The 23,694-nt window shown below is 40.6% G+C and overlaps 1 protein-coding gene across 1 annotated transcript in view; it reads right to left on the bottom strand.

The window, feature by feature from the left end:
• Positions 1–23,694, bottom strand: part of LOC126174788 (tryptase beta-2-like) — a 401,540-nt gene that overhangs the window by 60,193 nt on the left and 317,653 nt on the right. Inside the window, exon 4 of the mRNA XM_049921154.1 lies at positions 3,216–3,393. Within this exon, the coding sequence (XP_049777111.1) occupies positions 3,216–3,393 (178 nt within the window). The remainder of the gene's footprint in view (positions 1–3,215; positions 3,394–23,694) is intronic.

The raw sequence follows: 23,694 nt of genomic DNA, 5'->3' as shown, positions 1-23,694 counted from the left end.
TGATATTGTTGTGTTTGTTCTGTGTCAGTTAAGTTTTTATTTTATGGTTTAGTTTGTCAACAACGTTTATATTGTAACCATATTCTGTGGCAGTCTATGATTACGATTCAAAGGTCAGATTCAAAGTTACCGGACGTCAAACGAAAACAAAACGGAAAACAGACGACACTCGGAAGCGCATCACAGACTTAAATTTGTGCAGTGATACGTGAGTCCACACCACAGGCATAATAGGGCGTAATATTCACAAACTAACAGAAGAAAACATGAGTACACACTATCAAAATACGAAACATTATTTATGGGTAACAAACTATATGAAGTAGCTCGTTACACCTTATCTTCACAAAACTTTTGCCGGTGTCCACCGGTTCAGCTCTATTACACAAAAATGCGTTTGTTGTATAAAAATTAACTTGTCACAGCTACGGAGTAGCACAATACCATACAGGTAAGGCGAAAAAATGAGGAAAGCCACGATTTTTACCAGAATAGGATACTAAATAAAAAATGCAATGCAGACAATTTACTAGCATGACTCATGTTTTAAAATGACTTGGTGTACCAATTTAGACCTGTGGTTGGTTTTGGTTGGCTACCATAGGGTACACATAATGTAAATCAGAAGGTAAAGTGCACGTACAATGTAAATGACAACTAAATCTTATTTATCATTTTCTCTAACCTAAAACTACCCTGTAGGTATGTGTTTCAGGCAACTAATAAAAGAAGCACTGTGGACGCCACAACCGTGATTAAACATATGTGAGTGGTAATACAAAACAATAGTTTGTGTGCTTGCAAAAAAGGTGGACTTGTTCATAATTCATTATTAGGAAATAACAATTTTCCTGTTTTACATGCAGCTGGTATGCTCATTGACACACTATGTTCGCTAGTAATTTTGTCAATAAATGTCCATATATATTGTATGTTTGTTGGAAAGAGGGAGATCTCTTGTAGTCACGGTCGCAATGATAATTATCCTGATCTTATATGCACTATACATAACCGTTGTCTGATGCTGGTGCAAGTGGAATATGGATGGTCTGGAGAGTGTAAATAAAACAGAATCTAGTGATATAAATAAGTGTCAAACTTTTTCCTCTCTTATTCATTGTTTTAAATAACTGCTTCTAGCTGCAACGTTCAAAGCATGACCTGTGAATTATTAATATCATTTGACTGCACTGTGTACTACATTCTCTAACGCAGTGAGGTGTTCAGGAAATAAGAGAATGAGACTCTCAGCAACGGAATGAAGCCTAAAGATATTGAAAACTACTACGAGTACTTAGTACTATAATGCGTTCATCATAAGAATATACCTGATGTAGACAAACACAAACGCGATGATTGGTCAGAAGCCGTAGCACACGTACACAGGTGTTGTTACGCTCTTGGAAGTAGGTCCTACTATTGTATTAGGTATCTTACTAAGTTACGTTAAATGAAACTTTAAGATATTCAAATGTATTAACAGCCATCAAAGTTTTTCTTAATCATGCTTTAGGTACGTGGTTTTTATTTCAAAAATCGTTTACAGTCGCAGTCTCTGCAGCATTGTGCTCTGATTGTAGCGCTGTTAATGCGCATTGTAAAAATGGCTGAGGCTGCTTTCTGTTCCGTAGTGAGACACGCGCGTGGAACACGGTTAAAAAGTGCCGAGAAATAGGCTGTTCTTAATGTTTTTCATAAATTTCCGGAGATAATCGCCTCTGAAGCTTTCCCAGCGTTGCATATAATGCAGTTGGTATGTTACCTCACATTGAACGCGCAGCGCAGTTGGTAGCGGAATGGAATGCGAACCAAATGCGCTGTTAATATGCATTATAAAAATGACTGGCGCTGATTTCTGTTCCGTAATGAAACACGCGCGTGGAACACGGTTAAAATGTGCCGAGAAATAGGCTGTTCTTAATGCGTGGTTCAACTCTTCCCACTATTTTTCTTTTTCTCGTTCAATTTGAAACACCTACATCTCGTAATTATAAATCTCATCATCACTTTTTATGAATAATGCACGCCTTCTTGTTTCTATTTACATATTGGACGCGAAATTCCTGTTTCCAGTTCAATCGATGTTTTATGAAAGACTGTTCATAAAAGTTGTTTAAATTAAGAAAACATAACAATTTAATTTTTAAGGCAAAAATGAAAAATCAGATCCCTTTATTATGACTATGTCGATCGTTTTATACCACAGAAGTAGATGATTATCGCAGAAACATGAAAAACAATCATTTTCACAGCATCGAGCACATCATACAAAGGCTGCATTTTTACATTTGCTACTGTACTATTACAATATGAACCCAACAGAATTGATCTAGAGCCAAGCTACGGGATTTGGACCGAGAAGTAACAAGACTGTTAAGCCGCCAGACGTACTGGAACTACCGCACGCAGCTTTTTCACACGTCACTGCCGAACGCTGGCGGGGTATAAAACTGCTCGTCGTAAAAGGAGAAGAGAAAATGCTGCGCCTGGTTGGCTCCGTGGATTCTGCTGTTGATAGGCTCGTTATCACCGTAACAGGTGACACTTCCAGAACTGAAATGTATTTCTTTGATGAGGAAGGAGCTAAGAGATTACCGGACGACTGACTGTAGGTAATACCTTCAGTGGCTTCAATATTTAGCTACAAGGCGAAGTCCTTCTGTACTCTCTTACGTTACACATAGCTTATGCAGAAAAATTACCCTGTGGTTAAGTCAGGAATTTTTATCATTCTTGTTTTTAATTACCATAGTACGTTACCTAAAAACAATAACGTGTTGCGGTTGTCGTCTAGTCGTCTAAGGAGCATATTGTGGGAGATTTGCAGTGTATTATGTCATTCTGCTTAAAAATTAAATGACATTCGAAGTAGTATTGCTCCTCTGCTCGTCTCTTTTTACGTATGAGCTGCAGCCGGTCACGCCGCATCAGGAATCCGCTGTACCAGCTGACCGGCCAGTGCTGTCCAAGTTAAATGCGCCGATAAAGCTGTTGTCCCGCATTATCGAGAAGTCGATGCGCGCGTAACGCACAGGACAAAACGTACCCTTGTTATCGTACTTGACAGTACTCGAGACAGCTTGGCTGCAGTCCCACGTGAAACGTAAATCCGATGAGGTTCCAGCAACCGCGAAAGAATGCACAGTTCAATGTTTACATCAGGTTTATTCTTATGATGAACGGATTGGAGCACTCGCTGGTGCTGGGGTACTCACGTGCCACGGCCACTCGGCGGGCTCCGCGACGCCCGCGCGTCCCGAGTCTGCGCCCTTCTGGCCGCAGCGCGGCTTGCTGGGGCTGGGCACCAGGCTGGACACGGGCTTGGCGCCCTCGGGCACCAGGCAGCACACGTTGGAGTCCGCCAGGCCGCAGTAGCTGTACGGCGTCCCGCCGCTGCCAACACACGCGCACACAGTCTCTGTCACGTCCGGGCTCGGAGGTCTCTACTAAAGTTGGTTCCGGGGCGCAATGAATACACTTGCGTAAGTCCAAAATGGGGCAGTGAAACGTGGGGTACATTCCGCTTTTTTGTTGAGGGAACTCGGTGAGGGTGGTGAGAAAGGGGCAGGCCTGGTTGCACTACTTCGTGCAACCAGGCACTTCACAGGGTTGTGGACAACCCTTGAGATAAGCTTAACTAGGGATGTTTATTTATTGCCGAATAAATGGAACCTGTCCATCACACCTCGAGAAATTCTAAGATTAAGCTTTCAGTAACGTTGTTTCCTCCAAACTCGCCAGTGTCGGGTGTACTGAAACAACTGAGTACTGAATATTTATAGGGTAGACACTTTTTCTCTACCAGTTGTAGGTCTGGTCAGTCAGTAAAGGATAGACGGGCTATCCTACAAGGAAGAGACTGATGGAATCACCTCCCCTCCCCTCTCCACTCTCCGCCCCTCTTCTGGTCTAGCAGGAAAGGGGTTTGGGTTTTACGCTTGGCCCCTTACAGCCTACGAACCTGGCCGGCCCTACTGTTATTTCGGATGATGAAGGTGAGAGATGGGCTTGAAGGGCGTTAGGTCTGCTCAACGCAGGCTCGTAGTTGAGAATTCTGTACGGATGATGCAGTTATCTTGTAGTATGGGGTCTAAACATCAGAGCCAGGCGATTAAGTCAAAGTCATAAAAATGGAAAGAAGACAGACAAGTTTGTGTTAATAAATGGTAGGCAGGTAGGGTACTACTGGGCAAAGGTGGAGTTGTAGCTTAGCACCACTGTTGTTCAATTTGTACTCTAGGAATCCATAAAGTTAATGAAGGAAAATTTCAGAAGAGGAAGAAAAAAAAATCAAATGAAACTGTTAAGGTTCACACGTATGACCTTTCTGGACAGATATGTTTTTTTCATCATCATCATCATCATCATTTAAGACTGATTATGCCTTTCAGCGTTCAGTCTGGAGCATAGCCCCCCTTATACAGTTCCTCCATGATCCCCTATTCAGTGCTAACATTGGTGCCTCTTCTGATGTTAAACCTATTACTTCAAAATCATTCTTAACCGAATCCAGGTACCTTCTCCTCGGTCTGCCCCGACTCCTCCTACCCTCTACTGCTGAATCCATGAGTCTCTTGGGTAACCTTGCTTCTCCCATGCGTGTAACATGACCCCACCATCTAAGCCTGTTCGCCCTGACTGCTACATCTATAGAGTTCATTCCAAGTTTTTCTCTGATTTCCTCATTGTGGACACCCTCCTGCCATTGTTCCCATCTACTAGTACCTGCAATCATCCTAGCTACTTTCATATCCGTAACCTCAACCTTGTTGATAAGGTAACCTGAATCCACCCAGCTTTCGCTCCCATACAACAAAGTTGGTCGAAAGATTGAACGGTGCACAGATAACTTAGTCTTGGTACTGACTTCCTTCTTGCAGAAGAGAGTAGATCCTAGCTGAGCCCTCACTGCATTAGCTTTGCTACACCTCGCTTCCAGTTCTTTCACTATGTTGCCATCCTGTGAGAATATGCATCCTAAGTACTTGAAACCGTCCACCTGTTCTAACTTTGTTCCTCCTATTTGGCACTCAATCCGTTTACATTTCTTTCCCACTGACATTACTTTCGTTTAGGAGATGCTAATCTTCATACCATAGTCCTTACATTTCTGATCTAGCTCTGAAATATTACTTTGCAAACTTTCAATCGAATCTGCCATCACAACTAAGTCATCCGCATATGCAAGACTGCTTATTTTGTGTTGACATATCCTAATCTCACCCAGCCAGTCTATTGTTTTCAACACATGATCCATAAATAATATGAACAACAGTGGAGACAGGTTGCAGCCTTGTCTTACCCCTGAAACTACTCTGAACCATGAACTCAATTTACCGTCAACTCTAACTGCTGCCTGACTATCCATGTAAAGACCTTTAATTGCTTGCAAAAGTTTGCCTCCTATTCCATAATCTCGTAGAACAGACAATAACTTCCTCCTAGGAACCCAGTCATATGCCTTTTCTAGATCTATAAAGCATAGATACAATTCCCTGTTCCACTCATAACACTTCTCCATTATTTGCCGTAAGCTAAAGATCTGGTCCTGACAACCTCTAAGAGGCCTAAACCCACACTGATTTTCATCCAATTGGTCCTCAACCAATACTCGCACTTTCCTTTCAACAATACCTGAGAAGATTTTACCCACAACACTGATTAAAGAGATACCTCTGTAGTTGTTACAATCTTTTCTGTTTCCATGTTTAAAGATTGGTGTGATTACTGCTTTTGTCCAGTCTGATGGAACCTGTCCCGACTCCCAGGCCATTTCAGTTATCCTGTGTAGCCATTTAAGACCTGACATTCCACTGTATTTGATGAGTTCCGATTTAATTTCATCCACCCCAGCCGCTTTATTGCACTGCAATCTATTGACCATTTTTTCCACTTCCTCAAATGTGATCCTATTTCCATCATCATTCCTATCCCGTTCTACCTCGAAATCTGAAACATTACTGATCGCATTTTCATCTACATTGAGCAACTCTTCAAAATATTCCCTCCATCTGCCCAAGGCATCCACAGGATTCACCATCAGTTTTCCTGACCTGTCCACAATACTTGTCATTTCCTTCTTACCTCCCTTACGAAGACTGCTAATTACACTCCAGAATGGTTTTCCAGCAGCTTGACCCATAGTCTCCAACCTGTTTCCAAAGTCTTCCCACGATTTCTTCTTGGATGCTGCAATTATCTGTTTGGCTTTGTTTCTTTCTTCAACATAACTTTCTCTGTCTACCTGGGTTCTGGTATGTAGCCATTTTTGATACGCCTTCTTTTTCCTTCTACAGGCTGCCTTGACTGTATCATTCCACCAAGCTGTTTGCTTCATCCTACTTTCACACACTACTGTTCCAAGACATTCTTTAGCCACTTCTAGTACTGTGTCCCTGTACCTTGTCCATTCCTTTTCCAATGACTGTAATTGACTACATTCAACTAACTGGTACCTTTCTGAGATCGCTGTTATGTACTTGTGCCTGATTTCCTTATCCTGAAGTTTCTCCACTCTTATCCTCCTACATGTGGACCTGACTTCCTGCACTTTCGGCCTCACAATCCCAATTTCACTGCAGATTAAATAATGATCAGTGTCATCAAAGAATCCCCTGAATACACGTGTGTCCCTCACAGCCTTCCTGAATTCCTGATCTGTTATTATATAGTCAATGACAGATCTGGTTCCCCTGCCTTCCCAAGTATACCGGTGAATGTTCTTATGTTTAAAAAAGGAATTTGTGATTACTAAGCCCATACTGGCACAGAAATCCAAGAGTTGTTTCCCGTTCCTGTTGGCCTCCATATCCTCTCCAAATTTACCCATAACCTTGTCATACCCTTCTGTTCGATTTCCAATCCTGGCATTAAAATCACCCATGAGCAGAACACTGTCCTTGTCCTTTACTCTAACAACTACATCACTGAGTGCCTCATAAAAACTATCCATCTTATCTTGATCTGTCCCTTCACAATGCGAATATACTGACACAATCCTAATTTTCTTACTAGACACTGTCAAATCTATCCACATCAGTCGTTCGTTTACATACCTTACTGCAACTACGCTGGGTTCCATTTCTTTCCTGATGTAAAGCCCTACATCCCATTGTGCTATTCCTGCTTTGACTCCTGACAGGTAGACCTTGTATTCTCCCACTTCCTCTTCTTTCTCACCCCTTACCCGAATGTCACTAACAGCTAAAACGTCCAGCCCCATCTTACTTGCAGCCTCTGCCAGCTCTACCTTCTTCCCAGAGTAGCCCCAATTGATATTAATAGCTCCCCATCTCATTACCATTTGTTTGCCAAGTCGTATCTTAGGAGTCCCTGGTTTGTCAGTTAGAGGTGGGACTCCGTCACCTCCAAAGGTCCGAGGCATTTTGCTTTGATTGTTGCCAGCATCATATTTAAAGTACCAGGGAAGCAGGTTGCTAGCCTTACTTGCCCCGAGTCCCATTGGGTTTTACCCCTAACGGCTGAGGGACTAACCGGTGGATTTGGTAGTCTTTGCCGTATGAGCACAAAGGCGACCACAACTCAGAATATGTCCGAGATACCCAGCCTTATTCCAAAGTAACTGGTATCCCGACTGTCGGGACCACCTACTTGGCCACTCATACGTTGCCCGTGGTTCATGAACTTGGACATGACTACATGAACCCAAACCATGAACCATGTTTTTTTTTTTTTTTTTAAATTGATGGTAAGAATCGACAGCATACTTAGTCCTGGATAAACAAAGCAAAGACAAAAGTGATAATGACTGGTGAAAAAAAGAATAACGACGTGCTTAGTAGGAGACAAGGGAAATCCCTGCAGCACTCCCCTCAGATTTAGTGGTAAGACCGCCCAGTGGATAGACCGTCAAAAACTGAAGACAGATCAGGCATGAAAAACAAGAATAATGTGTACTGAACTGTAAAAAAAAAAAGCTAAATAGAATCAGTGAACGGTCCAAAGACAAGACGTAAAATAAAGGACAGCCCAAGTAAGCAATGGCTTCGTGGATAACTGGTCGTGGTGTTGGACTGCCAAGCCAGCGGGCCGTGTTCAGAACTCTCTCGTACCATTTATGATTTTTTTTTCACAACCTTATGAACTGTCCATCAAGTCAGTGAAATGTTTTTTTTCTTTCTGTAGCGCTGGAAGTTGTCATACTATACATTGGTTGTAGAATATGAGTCATGTGGTAAGAATACGGTACAGTAGCAATTTAATGTGATTAAAATGAGAGCAGGCGAGATACCACATAGCGCCACACAGAAATGAAAATAACAAATAAACGAGTGTGAACTAAGTTACAGCAAAGGAATTCAAGAGTCAAGACTTGCAAAGCGGAACGCAACTTCAAAAACGTTAAAAACATTGACAGAACAAAGAGAAACTGAGGTTCTGAAACTGTTGCGTTTGTTTGTTGCAGCTTATCTGACAAACTATTATGTTGTCTTCATTTCCTTTGCAGTGATCACATTCATACCAGTCGTACAATTTAGCTGCGTCGATAAGAGATTCCTATCACGTGACACACGTACTATCAGCGTTGCCATGTATGACACTCCAGACGTATTTTCCGATGGAGGATTCGGTTGACTTGCCGCCTTGTCATCAAACCTTTGCTGTTGCCATTCGAAAGCCACTTCCTTCCGGCTGTTAATAGAGTATCTTACACCTCGCTGTTGCAAATGGACGTTACACCACGACACAGACACAAATTTGAATACAGCGAACAGCGAAAAAAAAAAAGGTCGGCGCGATGGAGATCTGAACAAGGCTTTCCCGTGTGGCACTTCAACACCATAAGCACTTAACCACGACACGACTTTTCTATCCGGCTGCTCTTTACAGCACCGTTCACGGTTTCTACGTTGCCCTTTTTTCACCCGGTTTTCATGCTTGATCTGTGTTCAGCTTCTGACGGGCTATCCACTGGGCCACGTTACCACTAAATCTGAGGAGGGTGCGATGGGGAGTTTCCCTCGTGAGTAGTGGAAGAACATCTCCCAGCTTGGAGGCGATGATACATATGATGGGCGAACAGGACCGGCTCCAGGGATTTCGCCACCTCATGCTAAAATTTCAACCCAAATCGTTCCTCTTCTTGCATTTTCAGACATATTCTACTTTTCACAATGCCATTCATCCATGACGTCTTGCCGTCACATCTCACACGTATACATCTTTTTGACGTGAATCCCTCTTTAAGATCGACCAAGTAAGGGGTACCAGTCAGTGAAGGATAAGTGAAACGTTTAGTGTGTAACACATTTTGAGCTATAACTCCAAAATTAACTACGCCACCAAACTTAAGTTACCTCGCTCGCAGAGTACATAACTAAAATCTGTTCACTTACTGTCATTCCTTGTGCAGAGCAGACCTATAACAACCAACACAGCTTAGTACTGTATTGTGGGTGGTGTCCTCGGAGCTTCTCCTGAACGAATTGGAAGGTCACAGTCTTTTTTTCTTTCCTTTCTGTCATTCGTCTTCTGACTGGTTTCATGCGGTCCGCCACGAATTCCTATCCTGTGCCAATCTCTTCATTTCAGAGTGGCACTTGCAACACAACGTCCTCAGTTATTTGCTGGGTGTACTCCAGTCTCTGTCTTTCTCTACAGTTTTCACTCTCTACAGCTCCCTCTAGTACCATGTACGTTATTCCGTGATATCTCAACAGTGTTCTGTTATCAAATCCCTTCTTCTTGTCAGTGTTTTTCATATATTCCTCCCCTCTCCAATTCTGCGCAGAATCTCCTCACTCCTCACCTTATCAGCCCACCCAATTTTCAACATTCGTCTGTAGCGTCACATCTCAAATGCGTCGTTTCTCTTCTGTTCCCACAGTCCCTGTTTCATATCATACAATGATGTGCTCCAAACGTACATTCTCAGAAATTTATTCCTCAAATTAAGGCCTATGTTTTATACTAGTACACTCTCCCGGCCAGGAAAGTCCGCTTTGCCGATGATAGTCTGCATTTGATGTTCTCCTTGCTCCGTTCGTCATGGATTATTTTGCTGCCTAGTTAGCAAATTTTTTTAACTTCAACTACTTCGTGATCACCAATCCTGATGTTAAGTTTGTCGCTGTTTTCATTTCTGCTACTTCTCATTATGTATTTCTTCTACTTGCTCTCAATCAGTATTCTGTACTCGTTAGACTGCTCATTCCATTCAGCAGGTCCTGTAATTCCTGTTCACTTTCACTGAGGATAGCAATGACATCAGCGCATGTTATCACTGATATCCTTTCACCCTGAGTTTTAATCCCACTATTGAACATTTGTTTTATTTTCGCCATTGCCTCTTCGTACCTTTAACAGTAAGGGCGAAAGAATACATCCCTGTCTTACACCCTTCTTAATCCGAGCCTTTCCTTCTTGGTCTTCCACTCTTATTATTCCCTCTTGGCTCTTGTACATGTTGTAAGTCACCCGTGTCTCCCTACAGATTACCCCTATTTTCCTCAGAATTTCGAACATCTTACACCATTTGACATTGTCGAACGAACGCTTCTCCAGGTCGACAAATTCTATGAACCTGTCTTAATTTTTCTTTAGTCTTGCTTCCATTATGAAACACAACGTCAGAACCGCCTGTCCGGGGCCATTACCTTTCATAATGCCAAACTGATCGTCATCTAATACATCCTCAAATTTCTTTTCCATTGTTCTGTATATCATTCTTGTCAACAACCTGGATGCATGAAGTGTTAAGTTGATTGTGCGATAATTCTAGCACTTGTCAACTCTTACAGTCTTTGGAATTTTATGGATGATATTTTCCCGAAAGTCTGATTGTACATCGCCAAACGCATACATCCTAAACACCAACGTGAACCGTCGTTTTATTGCCATTTCCTCCAATTATTTTAGAAGTTTTGATGGAATGTTATCTATGGTTACTGCCTTATTTTATCTAAAGTCTTCCGAAGCTCTTTTAAATTCTGATACTAGATACCTTATCTCTTCTAAATCGACTCCTATTTCTGGTTCTATCACGTCATAGTACAAGCCTTTCTACCCCACAGAGGCCTAGCGACCGTCATTTCTTTTTCGATTTCTTCACGTTTTTCATGCCGTCTGAACATTTTTGTAATTCCTTCTTTCGTTGATCAACTGAAGTATTTCTTCTGTTACCCATGGTTTCTTCGCAGTTACCTTTCTTGTATCTATGTTTTTCTTTCCAACTTCTGTAGCTGCCCTTTTTAGAGGTGTCAATTCCTCTTCAACTGTAGTGCCTAGTGGGCTATTCCATATTGCAGTATCTATAGCCTTAGAGAACTTCATTTTCTAGCGCTTCTGTGTCCCTCTTCTTTGCGTATTGATTCTTCCCGACTACTGTCTTAAACTTCAATATGTTCTTCATCGTTACTAATCTGTGGCCTGAGTCTGTATTTGTTCTTTTGTACGCCTTTCAATCCAGTATCTGATACCGGAATCTCAGCTTGACCGTGATGTAATATGATTAAAATCTTCCCGTATCTCACGGCTTTTTCCAGTTATGGCTCCTCCGCTTATGGGTGAATATGGGCTTGGTACTAGGGCTGAGAGAGAAGAAAGACTAGTTGACGTTTGCAGTAAATTTCAGCTAATAATAGAGAATACTCTGTGACATGCATATAAATCCTTTATTGGTTGCAAAAACAGGTGTATAAATTGCCAGTCCTTCTGTACTGAGTACATAGTACTTGAAGCGAAAACGGCTATGGTCGGATACCGATAACGCAAGCTCTCCGACAAGCCACAACAATAATTAATGGGCCAAAGCGAGCAGTTTTGAAAGCATTTTAGTTTATTGTAGCACAAAGTAGCATTTAAATTTTAAATAAAGTTGTTGCTTTACGTTTTTCCGTATGATTTTAATATTAATACGTATTGATTGTTTCTTCAACACCTAGAAAGAAAAGGGACTGGGGGAAAACTTGAAAGAAATTACAGACAAAGCAGAAAAAAAATTAATTTAGAGGAACATGACAAGAAGAAGAAGAAGAAGAAGAAGCTTGTAAATGCCATGAATGAAAGATCCAAAGGAGAGGGAGTGGTGAGGGAAAGATGCCATGCATGTTTCAGCGACTTAATCACAATACGTGGATTCAAAAGACTATGAAATGTGGCGAGAAATGCATATTTTATTCTTTATGTGTTTATTACAATATAATTTTTACAGTCAAAAGCTGCTGTATAGGAACTGTTAGCTAATCAGATGTTGACATCTACCTTTACATTTATCTTCATTTCTTAGCTACAAAATTTTTCTCTTTTGTAGAAGGTTTCAAGCTGACGTAGGATCTTTCAAGTGTTGAGGTGGCGCTTGGTAGAAATTGGGACGGTAACACTGCCGAACGTAAGGTTCGCTGTAGGCGGCTCTGCGCGCGAAACAAGAAAGAGGTCAGAAGCATACTGACACTTTATTCTTTATGTGTTTATTACAATATGATTTTTACAGTCAAAAGCTGCTGTATAGGAACTGTTAGCTAATCAGATGTTGACATCTACCTTTACATTTATCTTCATTTCTTAGCTACAAAATTTTTCTCTTTTGTAGGAGGTTTCAAGATGACGTAGGATCTTTCAAGCGTTGTGGTGGCGCTTGGTAGAAATTGGGACGGTAACACTGCCGAACGTAAGGTTCGCTGTAGGCGGCTCTGCGCGCGAAACAAGAACGAGGTCAGAAGCATACTGACACTGTCGGACAATGCTCTCGTCATTAAAATGGCTTTTCTGATGTCAGGTACTGATACGACAATAAGGAAGGAGATTGTGAAAGTTACATTTGGAGCGCCGTTTGGTACGGAAGTGAAACGTGGACCACCAGAAATAGGGGGAAGAAGCAATTGGAAGCATGTGATGTACGGCGCTATCGAAAATTGTGAAAAATGAAATGGACAGATAAAGTATGAAACGAAGAAGTACTCCGACGAATATATGAGGAGAGGAGTTTCGGAAAGACATATACCAGAAGAGGCAGGTTTGAATAGTTAACTTTGCGCTCGAAAGATCAGTACAGTGGAAAAATAGAAGCGTCTCTGTCTCTGTATCTCTCTCTTTGTACTATACATCGCTGTTGTGTCTCTCAGATAGAGAGAGAGAGAGAGAGAGAGAGAGAGAGAGGGAGAGAGAGAGAGGGGGGAGGGGGGGGGAGATAACAGCGATGTACAGTACAATACCAACGGATGCTTGTCTAGCAGTACTGCTGGACGAAAAACTGCTGGTATTGTACTGTACATCCTTGCGGTTTGTATGCTACGCAGGATCGTTACAAGTTTTGTTAGTTTTAACATATTCACTTGTTGTGGGCTCTAAAACTATAATAACTGGAAGCTTCGGTTTGTGATGTACTCTAAGAGGTTCCATTGGCAGCCCGAAGTTCTTTATTTTCATTTTGGCAATTATGTTCACGCCATAATTCGGGCTTCCAATGAAACCTGTTAGAATACGACACGGACCAAAGCTTTCAGTTATTACAGTTTTAGATGTAACACGTAGGTCAACATGATGAAACTATCAAAACCTGTAACGACCCTTTGTAGCATACAAACCACAGGGATGTACAGTACAATACCAACGGATGCTCGTCTAGTAGTACTTAGCACCTGTCCCACAGGCCTACATTCATGCAGGACTGAGATTGGTAAGAAATCAAGCAGGAACTGAGAAGTACTGGAGACTGGAATGGCAACAGATGTTGGACTCCACATAGTGGAAGTCGAGTGCATCGATACATGCCAAACGAACAGTGAAGACAAATCATGCTACACAAGAATCTGATGAGAGGCTTTATACACCTTCTGTCTACACTTACTACCTTCCCATCTTATTCCTACAGAATAAGTACAACATTCTGTAAATATGGGGAATTCGGAAAAATTGAGCACGAACTGCACCAAATGTAAAGACAAATAACGAAAGGAAAAAGAACTGTCTTCCAGTGAGGCACTGTAGACGATATAAGAACATATAAAGTACGAGGTAATGAAATGTAATAGCAAATAAGTATATCTCAAGGTGTTACAGGTGTTCAATAGCAGGAGGCAACGAAGCTGTCGAAGATGATGCTCATGTAAGTGGGAGGTATAATCTTTAGCAGCAATAGCGTTAATTAATCCTACACTGCCGTTTGTGAAAAGTGCAGCACCGAGAAGGAATTACCAGAATAGCGCCACATTTGGTGGAAGTGCCGACGGGTGTGCAAGTAATACGTGATACGTTTTGCAGCGAGATGGGATACACGTAGGCCGAGCAGAGCCCTCTCGTGTCGGTCCGACAGGGTCGGTGTTGCGCCCAGTGTAGTCGGTGCAGAGCTGTCACACAAGCTGGAAACAACACAGTGTCAGTATGTCTCCTCGACGTCAAAGGGAGCCGTATCGGCATGTGAGCGTGTTCTAAAGGGACAGAATGATCGGCCTCCGAGAAACGGGGTTTTCATACCGTGACATTTCGTCTCGCACAGGGCATGCTGCTACGGCAGTGATGCGTGTGTGCAAGCAGTGGATAGACGCAGCGACGAGCGAGAACTGGACCACGGAACATGACCACAGCACGGGATGACCGTCGTCTTGTCCGAATGGCCATTACGGACTGTACAGCGTCATCGACAGTGTTGGCTCGTCGCTGGAGCACTGCAACAGGTGTGAACTTCTCTGCATCGACAGTTGGTCTCCGACTGCTGCTGGATGTACTGGTTGCACGCATGCCATTACGTCGGTTTCCATTGTCCAGAAACCACAAGCTCCTCCGACTGCAATGGGCACGTGAACACCGTCACTGGGGTGCTGAGTGGCAACATGTAATCTTCTCGGATGAGTCGCTCTTCAACGTGTCCTATAGTGATGGCCGCATACGTGTCCGGCGGTACTTTGGTGAGAGCAACCTGGAGGGCTGCATTGTGGAGCGGCATAGCGGACAAACGCCAGGTGTGGTGGTTTGGGGCAACCGATCTCGTCTCGTACGTATCGCGGGCACTTTGAACAGCAATCGGTACCAAACGGAGTTGTGGAGGCTGAGGTACTCCCCCTGCTTCATGCATCTCCACAAGCCACATTTCAACAGCACAGTGCCCGGCCACATATTGCGAGGAATGTACAGGCCTTATCCGAAAGAGTGACGGGTACCATTGCTTCCCTGGCCTGCACGTTCACCAGACATGTCACCCATCGAACATGTCTGGGATATGGTTGGTTGGCACCTGGTGCGTCATCGGTCCTCCAGTAACTAATGCCAAGGATTTGTGGGTTCGGCTACAAACTGCGTGGAGGGAAATCTCTCAGGAACGTATTCAGATTTTTGTTAATTCAATTCCACTGCGTGTAGCAGCTCTAATTGCAGCGCATGGTGGCCACACGACATACTGAATAGTAGGACTCAAAGGGCATGTACAAATTTAAAAAGGTAATCATTTATTACTTGTCATGTACCTAACCTGTGGAATCAAATGACTTGAATTCATGCGTTTCCTTCTTGGTTTTGCATTTTCCACAAACGGTAGTGTATTTCACATTTTATTTCGATTTTGATTCGAGACTTTTGATTTTTTATTTCTATTATTGCTAATTAGTCCTTGCCATAATTATGTATAAGTAGACATGCTCTTTAGTAACGTAAAACAGTTTCATCACGCAAAGAGGAAATTAGAAGTTATGTTTGAAATATAAATTTTAGAAGCAATATCTCTATTTCCTTTAAGCTATTCAATTTTATTCAAGACTTAATTCTTAAATACTAACTTTTTGTCCTCATTATTAATCTAAAGTTTGCATAAATAACTTGATTCTTGATTAGAAATGTTGCTTCGTTTCTAGTTTTATTAAATGTAAAATATCAGCATACATTAAGTAACGCAAGTTGGCCGTTGTCGCAGCAGCTGTAAGTAAAGTACAGCAATTCGTAAGGAAACGCCTTTTGCACTCTGCACATTAAGTTTTATTATTTATCTTGTGAATCCAGACATGTTTCACCTTGGGAATGAGGCATCTTCAGTGGGTGTTCTGAAATATTATACGATTTTTTGTTTACATTTAGGCGTTACCATTTGCACATATAGGTTATAGATTTAAAACAGTTCATTGAGGTTTTAGTTATAAAATGGTAAAGTACGTACAGATCGACGTCTAAGTCATTATTTTTAAGACAAACAGATTTTTCTCAGGTGGCAAACTGGTTGAAAGGTTGCAGTTTTCCTTTTGGCCACTGTTTTCAACATTAAGCATCTATCTTTCAGTCTTTGTTTTTTGTACGTGGTAATTTTCTGGTAAGGTTATGACGTATCTTTCATTATTTATTATAGCTACTTTCATATCTTTCTCCCTTTTCTGTGTGCATAGTGTCAATCGTTTCTGAAAGTGTTGCCAGCTTTCTCAGGTTTTGCCTTAAGTTCTTTTTTTCTGTTACCACATGTATGCTGATGTACGTTCTGTGTGAGTGGGACTGTGCATGAGTGTGTGTATGTGTGTGTGCACTTTTTTATTTTTTCACATGCATTTATATTCTTGGGAAAGAAATGGAATTTGTGATTATCTATTGAGATTACTATCTACTAATTTATCAATCAGTGTAAACAGTAGTTATTTACTCATATTCACTTGATCATTTACGAGTATCTTTCTTTCACCTTTGTTTTTTATATGCGGTAATTTTCTTGTAAGGTTAGGCTCTATCTTTAATTTAGCTATTTTCATGTCTTTCTCTCTTGTAGTAGCTTTGTGATTATTTTCTCTTTAAGGTTGAATTGATTGTCCCATATTTTCATGCTATGGTAAATACTTTATACCGGGTGTCGAATATTCTGCTGGTTTGTCCTGCATATTTTCAATCATATGTGTGGCATTGTAGTTGGTATATTCCTGCTTTCTCGTAGATGTCTGTTTCATTTGTTGTTTTTGGACTGTACTTTTGGATTGAACTGTCTGTTTTGAATCCTGTGTTTATGACTTATCTTTTGAAATTGTTGGTTATTTTATGTTCGAGTTGGGGCTTGTGGGTCACTGTGTACCATCTTGAATCTTCTTCGTTGTTTTCACATATTCTTTGTGTCATTGTTGCTCTGTTGCTGTATGTGCTTGTTTCTATGGTGTTTTGCTGTACTCCTGTTTTGGATGAGTATGTATCATGTTTATTGACTGTATTTGTTGTTTCATTTTTTTGTTTAATTTTCTGACTACATCACTATTTGTTGCCATTTGTGTGATGATCTTGTTCTATCTTGTAGCTTTCTGTGCTGAATGATGCCTGGTTGAGTCTACGAACTTGTATCTGAGTGCTGATTGCTTTTGTGTGTGTGTGAATGATATAAAGTCTTATATATGACACAGTCTCTGGATGTAGGTTTATGATAAATTTCAAATCTAAGCTGATTGTTTTCTTTTTTGATAGTTATGTCTAACAAGTTTATTTGGTTTTCATGTTCTTTCTCCATTGTGAGACTTGTCTTTTTTTGTATTGTGTTTATATCCGCACGCAACTGATCAGTTTTTGCTGGAGGTTCATCAATTAAACGAAGTATGTTATCCACGAATCTGATCCAATAAAGTATTTTGTAATTCTTTGTGAAAATGATTTTAAAGTCACGTTTTCAACATGGTTAATGAAGATGGTGGCTAGGGAACATTACACTGGGATCCCGTTGGTAACACATCTTCTTGTAAATCTACATCTACATCTACATGGATACTCTGCAAATCACATTTAAGTGCCTGGCAGAGGGTTCATCGAACCACCTTCACAATTCTCTATTATTCCAATCTCGTATAGCACGTGGAAATAGTACTCATTATTAAAGTGAAAGTAGTTCTGTTAAGTCATCAGTTCCAGCAATTTCTGTGTTTCTGCGATATGCTCATCTGTAAGCTGGCTGTCATCCTTCACTAATTGAGTAATGAAAATGTACAGTTTCTAATAACAGTAACTAATACCTGCTCTAGCCGCTAGATGATAAGTTATAAGTGATGATCCTCAAAGAATTCAACTATAAGGAAATATTGTAATTTGTAGGCCTGCCATATGCTATTACTCAGATAGTTCTTTTGCACTTTTGCTATTGACAGTGTAGAACATCAGTACTGATTACACCTTTCTCTCAAAGAACGTTCTAGTTATTTAAGAGGAAATTTCCCAAAGAATTTGCTGGTACGTAATGCATCTGTAAAAGATGTTGATTTTTATAATCTTCACACACGATGAATGCACGCAGTTCATCGACGCAACTGCATTTGAAAATGGCCATGTGCTGAAAATGGCCATTAATGTAATACAAGATGCAATAAATGCATGTGTTAAAAAAAATTGACAGACCACAGTGCACATTTAAAATGGTTTTACCATTAAGAAATTTTTGTTAGCTGTTGAATTTATTACAGTAACAAAGTCAACATTTCCACATTTCCATACAGCTGTATAACAATTAACATTGTCGTTCCGTTCAACAGTTTTTAAATCGATTGTACATAAATTGATTGTACATAAATTGAATATCAACATAAATTATGATAAAATTGTGTAGAAATATTGAGATGGTTGCTCGAATAGCTATAGATGCCAATAAGTCTTATGATACTGTTTACTGCACTGCAGATGGGAAGGTTCATTCTTAATTTACACAATTCATGGGAAATTGTGAGATGCCATAGTTCTATTACATTCGGGTAATACTTACCGTACGAAAATGATAGTAGAATGCAACTGAGACATGTCCCTGACCGAACAGCGTCAATTGAAACGACATAATCGTAACGCAGATTGGAACAAGAGTCTCTATGGGACAGGCCACCCATAATTCTAGATGCGAGGAACTCTGTTAGCAGTGATCATCAACGTCATAGTATCAAATCTGCGAACAACAATGCTTCATTTCTGATATCATAAATTACAGAATAAATTCTTGCAGTTAGAATATAAGAAATGGATTTGCTAAAATCTCGTATGCTGAACCCGCATGAAGGCTGTTGTTGGAGATGTAAATGAACTCCCTTAGTAACTAGGAACAAAACACGTAAGTATATTTTGAGAACCAAAGCCTTCATTGACATTAAAACGGAAATAACAGATGAATACAATGCATTCAGAAACCAACGATGACATTTCAAAACCAACATATGTTACTTCATCTCTCACTATCGAGTAGCTTCATTACGTAATCTGCCACAAACTCATACGTTGTTAGACCTTACAGAGTATTTCCTTTATTGCGTGACTGAAGCCTATTCGGAGGATTACGTCCCCAACTCAGCTGCAAATGGGCGCCAAATACTATGTTCTCCTGAATGCGTCCGACTAACAAACACAAGTGAGAAAAGTCGAAATGACACCTTACCGTAAAATTACGAGGAGATAATGGAAGGAAAGGTAGGGTTCAACGTTGCACAGCAATCCTGGCTCTTCAATAAATTTTATTCCATCCTTTCAAAGTGCAGACTGTATCAGCTGTTACTCGTAACAATCTCGGGTTTGAAGACTGCTACACCTTCTATTTCTGACAGGCATAGGGAAGACATATAGCTCAGTTCATCGACATCTGATCCTTGCTATTCTGAGAGGTATGCCCCGAATGCTTCCTTACAGTGCTAGAAATATAGACAAATAAGGCAGCTGCGATTCGCTTCTGTCTTCTGAGCTCGTGTGAGAGCTGAAAAAATTGTCTTGACATCCTTGTTGTGTGTGACTAACAAATTCACGTGATTTTGGTATTGTATAGATACTTCCTCAACGTTTACGTGGCACTACAAGATGATCTGCGGACAAGACAGGGTCACCGCAACATAATGTGAGCAGCAGGACCGTTTGATTTGTGAAAATAGTTACATTTTCGATAAAACTGTAACTAGACTTAATTTTATTCATTTGGCGGGATAAACATTTGTTTTCCGTCTAAAAATTCCACTCACACAATTTCTTCTTTGTATAAAATTTACGATTATAATAACATAAACAAAATTTGGAGGTTACTAACTGGAAAACGTAAAGGAACATTCTTGAATTTTGTGGCATTACATACGGTCTGTTCGCTTTAAAGAAGCGAATTCACTTATAAAATTGTATCTATATTTCTTCGCTATTAAGTATGAACTACTAAAAACTGTGGGTAGCAAAATAGGTACAAGCGAATGACGGAAGAAGGAAATGTAAAAATACTCAGGAGAAAGAGAATACAGCATTGTAAGTTACATTGGAATGAAATCAGTAGGAAGTGCAGGGAAGTTAAAATGGAAATGGCTGCAGAAAAATCTAAAGAAATCGAAAAAGAAATGCCTGTCGGAAAGACAGAGCCAGCATATAAAAAAGTTGAAGCAAGGATGTCAACATTAAAGATGCGAAAAGTGGTCATTTGGTACAAGAAAGAACGAATGTCGATTTGTAAGGCACCAGGTACCCAGTACCCAGTGCTCAGGCAGAAACAATTAATGTGTACCCAGTTGTTAATGGACTATATGATCATGATGCACAGTTAATGGAAATAACACATACAGTACCCTACAGGCTTCAGGCAGGTTGGTACAAGGCAGGGAGGCTTATTGATACGAACACAGAGTTTCAAGAGCAGCCTAGAAGAGGAAGAATGGGATGAAGTATACACAGAGAATGATGCCAAATTCAGTTTATTCTAGCGTAAATTTGTCTCAATATTTGAGAGTTACTTTCCCGAAACGTTATCCAAAAAAGCCATTACAAAGTAAAGTAAGCCATGGATTACTAAGGGAATTAAGATACGGTGTAATAGGAAGAGGGAAATATATGGACAGGCCAGAATAAGTCAGGATCTGACATTACTTGCTTACTACAAAAGATACTGTAATATTTTATGGAAAGTCATTAACAAGTCGAGAAGCTTGTGTGTTCTGACAGAAATTAATAATGCGGATAATAAGATTAACACTATTTGGAATACTGTCAAACGTGAGATGGGGCAGCCTGACAGTGCACAGCGTACCATAGCAATAAAGCTAAATGATGATGTTGTGAGTGATAATTCACAAATTGCAAGTATTTTTAACAATCGCTTTCTGACTGTAGCAGCGAAAATAGGGTTAAGGGTTCCGTTGAAGAAGCAAAAAAAATCTTAAAAATTCATTCCCCAGGACTTAAGGCCTTTAGAAATAGCACCAACATTCCCCACTGAAATTAAGGGAATTACACTGAGAGCTCATGAGGTGTTGATGGAGTCTCTAACAGAATTCTGAAGTGTTGTTCTAATTTAATAAGTGGAGTCCTTAGTGATATATGTAATGCTTCACTGGCACAGGGAATTTTTCCAGACAGGTTGAAATACGCCATTATCAAACCTCTTCTTAAGAAAGAGGACAAGAATGACTTAAATAATTATAGACCAATCTCATTGCTGACTCCATTTTCTAAAATATTCGAAAAAGTTATGTATTCAAGAGTAGTCTCACACATAAGTGAAAATAATTGACTTAGCATGTTACAGTTCGGATTCCGGAAGGGTTACTCGACTAAGAAAGCTATCTACACATTAACCCATCAAATGGTACAAGCCATAAATAAAAAATTATCGCCAGTTGGTATTTTTGTGCTCTTTCCAAGGCATTTGACTGTGTGGATCATGTCACACTCTTAGAAAAACTCACGTTTTATGGAACTGAAGACTATACACACAGCTAGTTTGAATCATACTTAACGAACAGAAAGCAAAAAGGTGTGCTGAATAACACAAATAATGTTGGGAGGGTGGAAAATTCTAGTGAATTGGGAGTTATCACAAAGGGAGTCCCACAGGGTTCAATTTTGGAACCTCTGCTGTTCCTTATCCACGTGAATGGCCTCTCACTTAACGTTCAGCAAGCAGAACTACTGCTTTTTGCAGATGACACGAGTGTTATGATAAATCCCATTCCAGAAAAAGCAGCTGAAGATATTGTTAAGGATGTCTTTCGAACAATTATTAAGTGGTTCTCAGAAAATGTACTCTCCCTTAATTTTGAAAAAAAACTCACTATATCCAGTTCTGTACACCGAATAGAGTGATACCGAAAAATGATGTAGCATATGAACAGGGCTCAGTTAACAGGGTAGATTTCTCCAAATTTTTGGGTAATCACATTGATGACAGCTTGAACTGGAAGAAGCATATTACTGAGCTTCTCAAACAATGAAGTTCAGCTTCTTTCGCTCTTCGTGTAATCGCTAGTCTTCGTAGTAAACAGATCAGCCTCCTAACGTAGTTTGCATATTTCCACTCCATAATGTCTTATGGAATAGTTTTTGGGTAACTCACCACTTAGACATAGTGTATTAATTGCACAAACGAGAGCAGTGAGAACAATTAGTGGCGTTTACCCGAGGGCGTCATGTAGCACCTATTCAAGGAGTTAGGTATTTTAACTGCACCGTCAGAGTACATATACTAATGAAATTCGTTATAAATAATCCATCTCAATTCGCGAAGAACAGTAATCTTCATACGTACAACACTAGAGGAAAAAATGAACTTTCCCATCCGTTATTGAAGCTGTCAGTTGCTCAAAAAGGAATACATTATTCAGCAACAAAAATCTTTGATCATTTGCCCAACAACATAAAGTGTCTGGGAGGTAGCGGATCAAGTTTTAAATCTAGCTTAAAATCATTTCTTTTGGTTCAAATGGTTCAAATGGCTCTAAGCACTATGGGTCTTAACATCTGAGATTATCAGTCCCTTAGACTTAGAACTACTTAAACCTAACTAATCTAAGGGTATCACACACATCCATACCCGAGGCAGGATTCGAACCTGCGACCGTAGCAGCAGCGCGGTTCCGGACTGAAGCGCCTAGAACCTCTAGGCCACAGCGGCCGGCATTTCATTTGGACAACTCCTTCTATTCCATGGACGAGTTTCTATTTCAGAACTGGTAAAAAATAGTACCGCTAAAAAATGTAGTTGCATGTGCAGAACTAAAAATTTCAGTAGTATTAATATTAGAACTACTCATGTACGTGTATATATGTCTTGTAATCTGACTTGTTCCACATCACATCGATAAAATGATCTAAGGAACGTGACGTAACTGGACTAAACTAAACAACCTAACGTGTTTCAAAGAACTTTAAATCCTGCGGAGGACAGTTTCGGTTTCAAGCAAGTTCATAAAATGCATCCGAGTTCCAAGATTCTTCGACAGATTGACCCAAGAGTCATAAATGTACAGTTGTTTACGTCTGTTTTCCAATTATTTCGTCGTTTCCTTCCTCTGTAGAACTCCAGCAGAGTGCAACTATTTTAGGAGCAAGAATCTGATGAGTACCCTGTGAGGATCGGTCACCATTCTCCTGCTGAACAATTTTATTTGATTACTTGGTGTGAAGATTATTAAAACACACTGCTATGAACATGACAAATCACCAGATACTAATTTCTGAAAGCCAAATGGACTTACAATGGCTTATATCAGTGCCGAACTTCGGTGCAGCGTGTGCGTGCTGCTTGCGGAAAGGCCCGGCCTATCACTCGGCATTGCTCGGACCATCTCGGGAGTACCCGGAACAGCGTGACATTTCATTTAGCATTGCGGTGCGGCATTTTGCTGTCGGCACGTCTTTCTGTGTTGGGCAGAATCGTTGTGTCAGCGCAGTTTACCCTTCGCTATGTACTCGTGGTATGAAGGCCATTCACTGGTCCAGTGGCTGTTTGCACGAAATGAGGTAGCTTAGTGATCTATCGTCACAATCCCTCATAGCAAATGAGAATGACAGAAAAGAGGG

The sequence above is a fragment of the Schistocerca cancellata genome, chromosome 3 (assembly GCF_023864275.1).
Source record: "Schistocerca cancellata isolate TAMUIC-IGC-003103 chromosome 3, iqSchCanc2.1, whole genome shotgun sequence".
NCBI lineage: Eukaryota > Metazoa > Arthropoda > Insecta > Orthoptera > Acrididae > Schistocerca > Schistocerca cancellata.
Note: the sequence above shows the minus strand (reverse complement) of the source record. Positions and strands in the feature narration are given on the sequence as shown.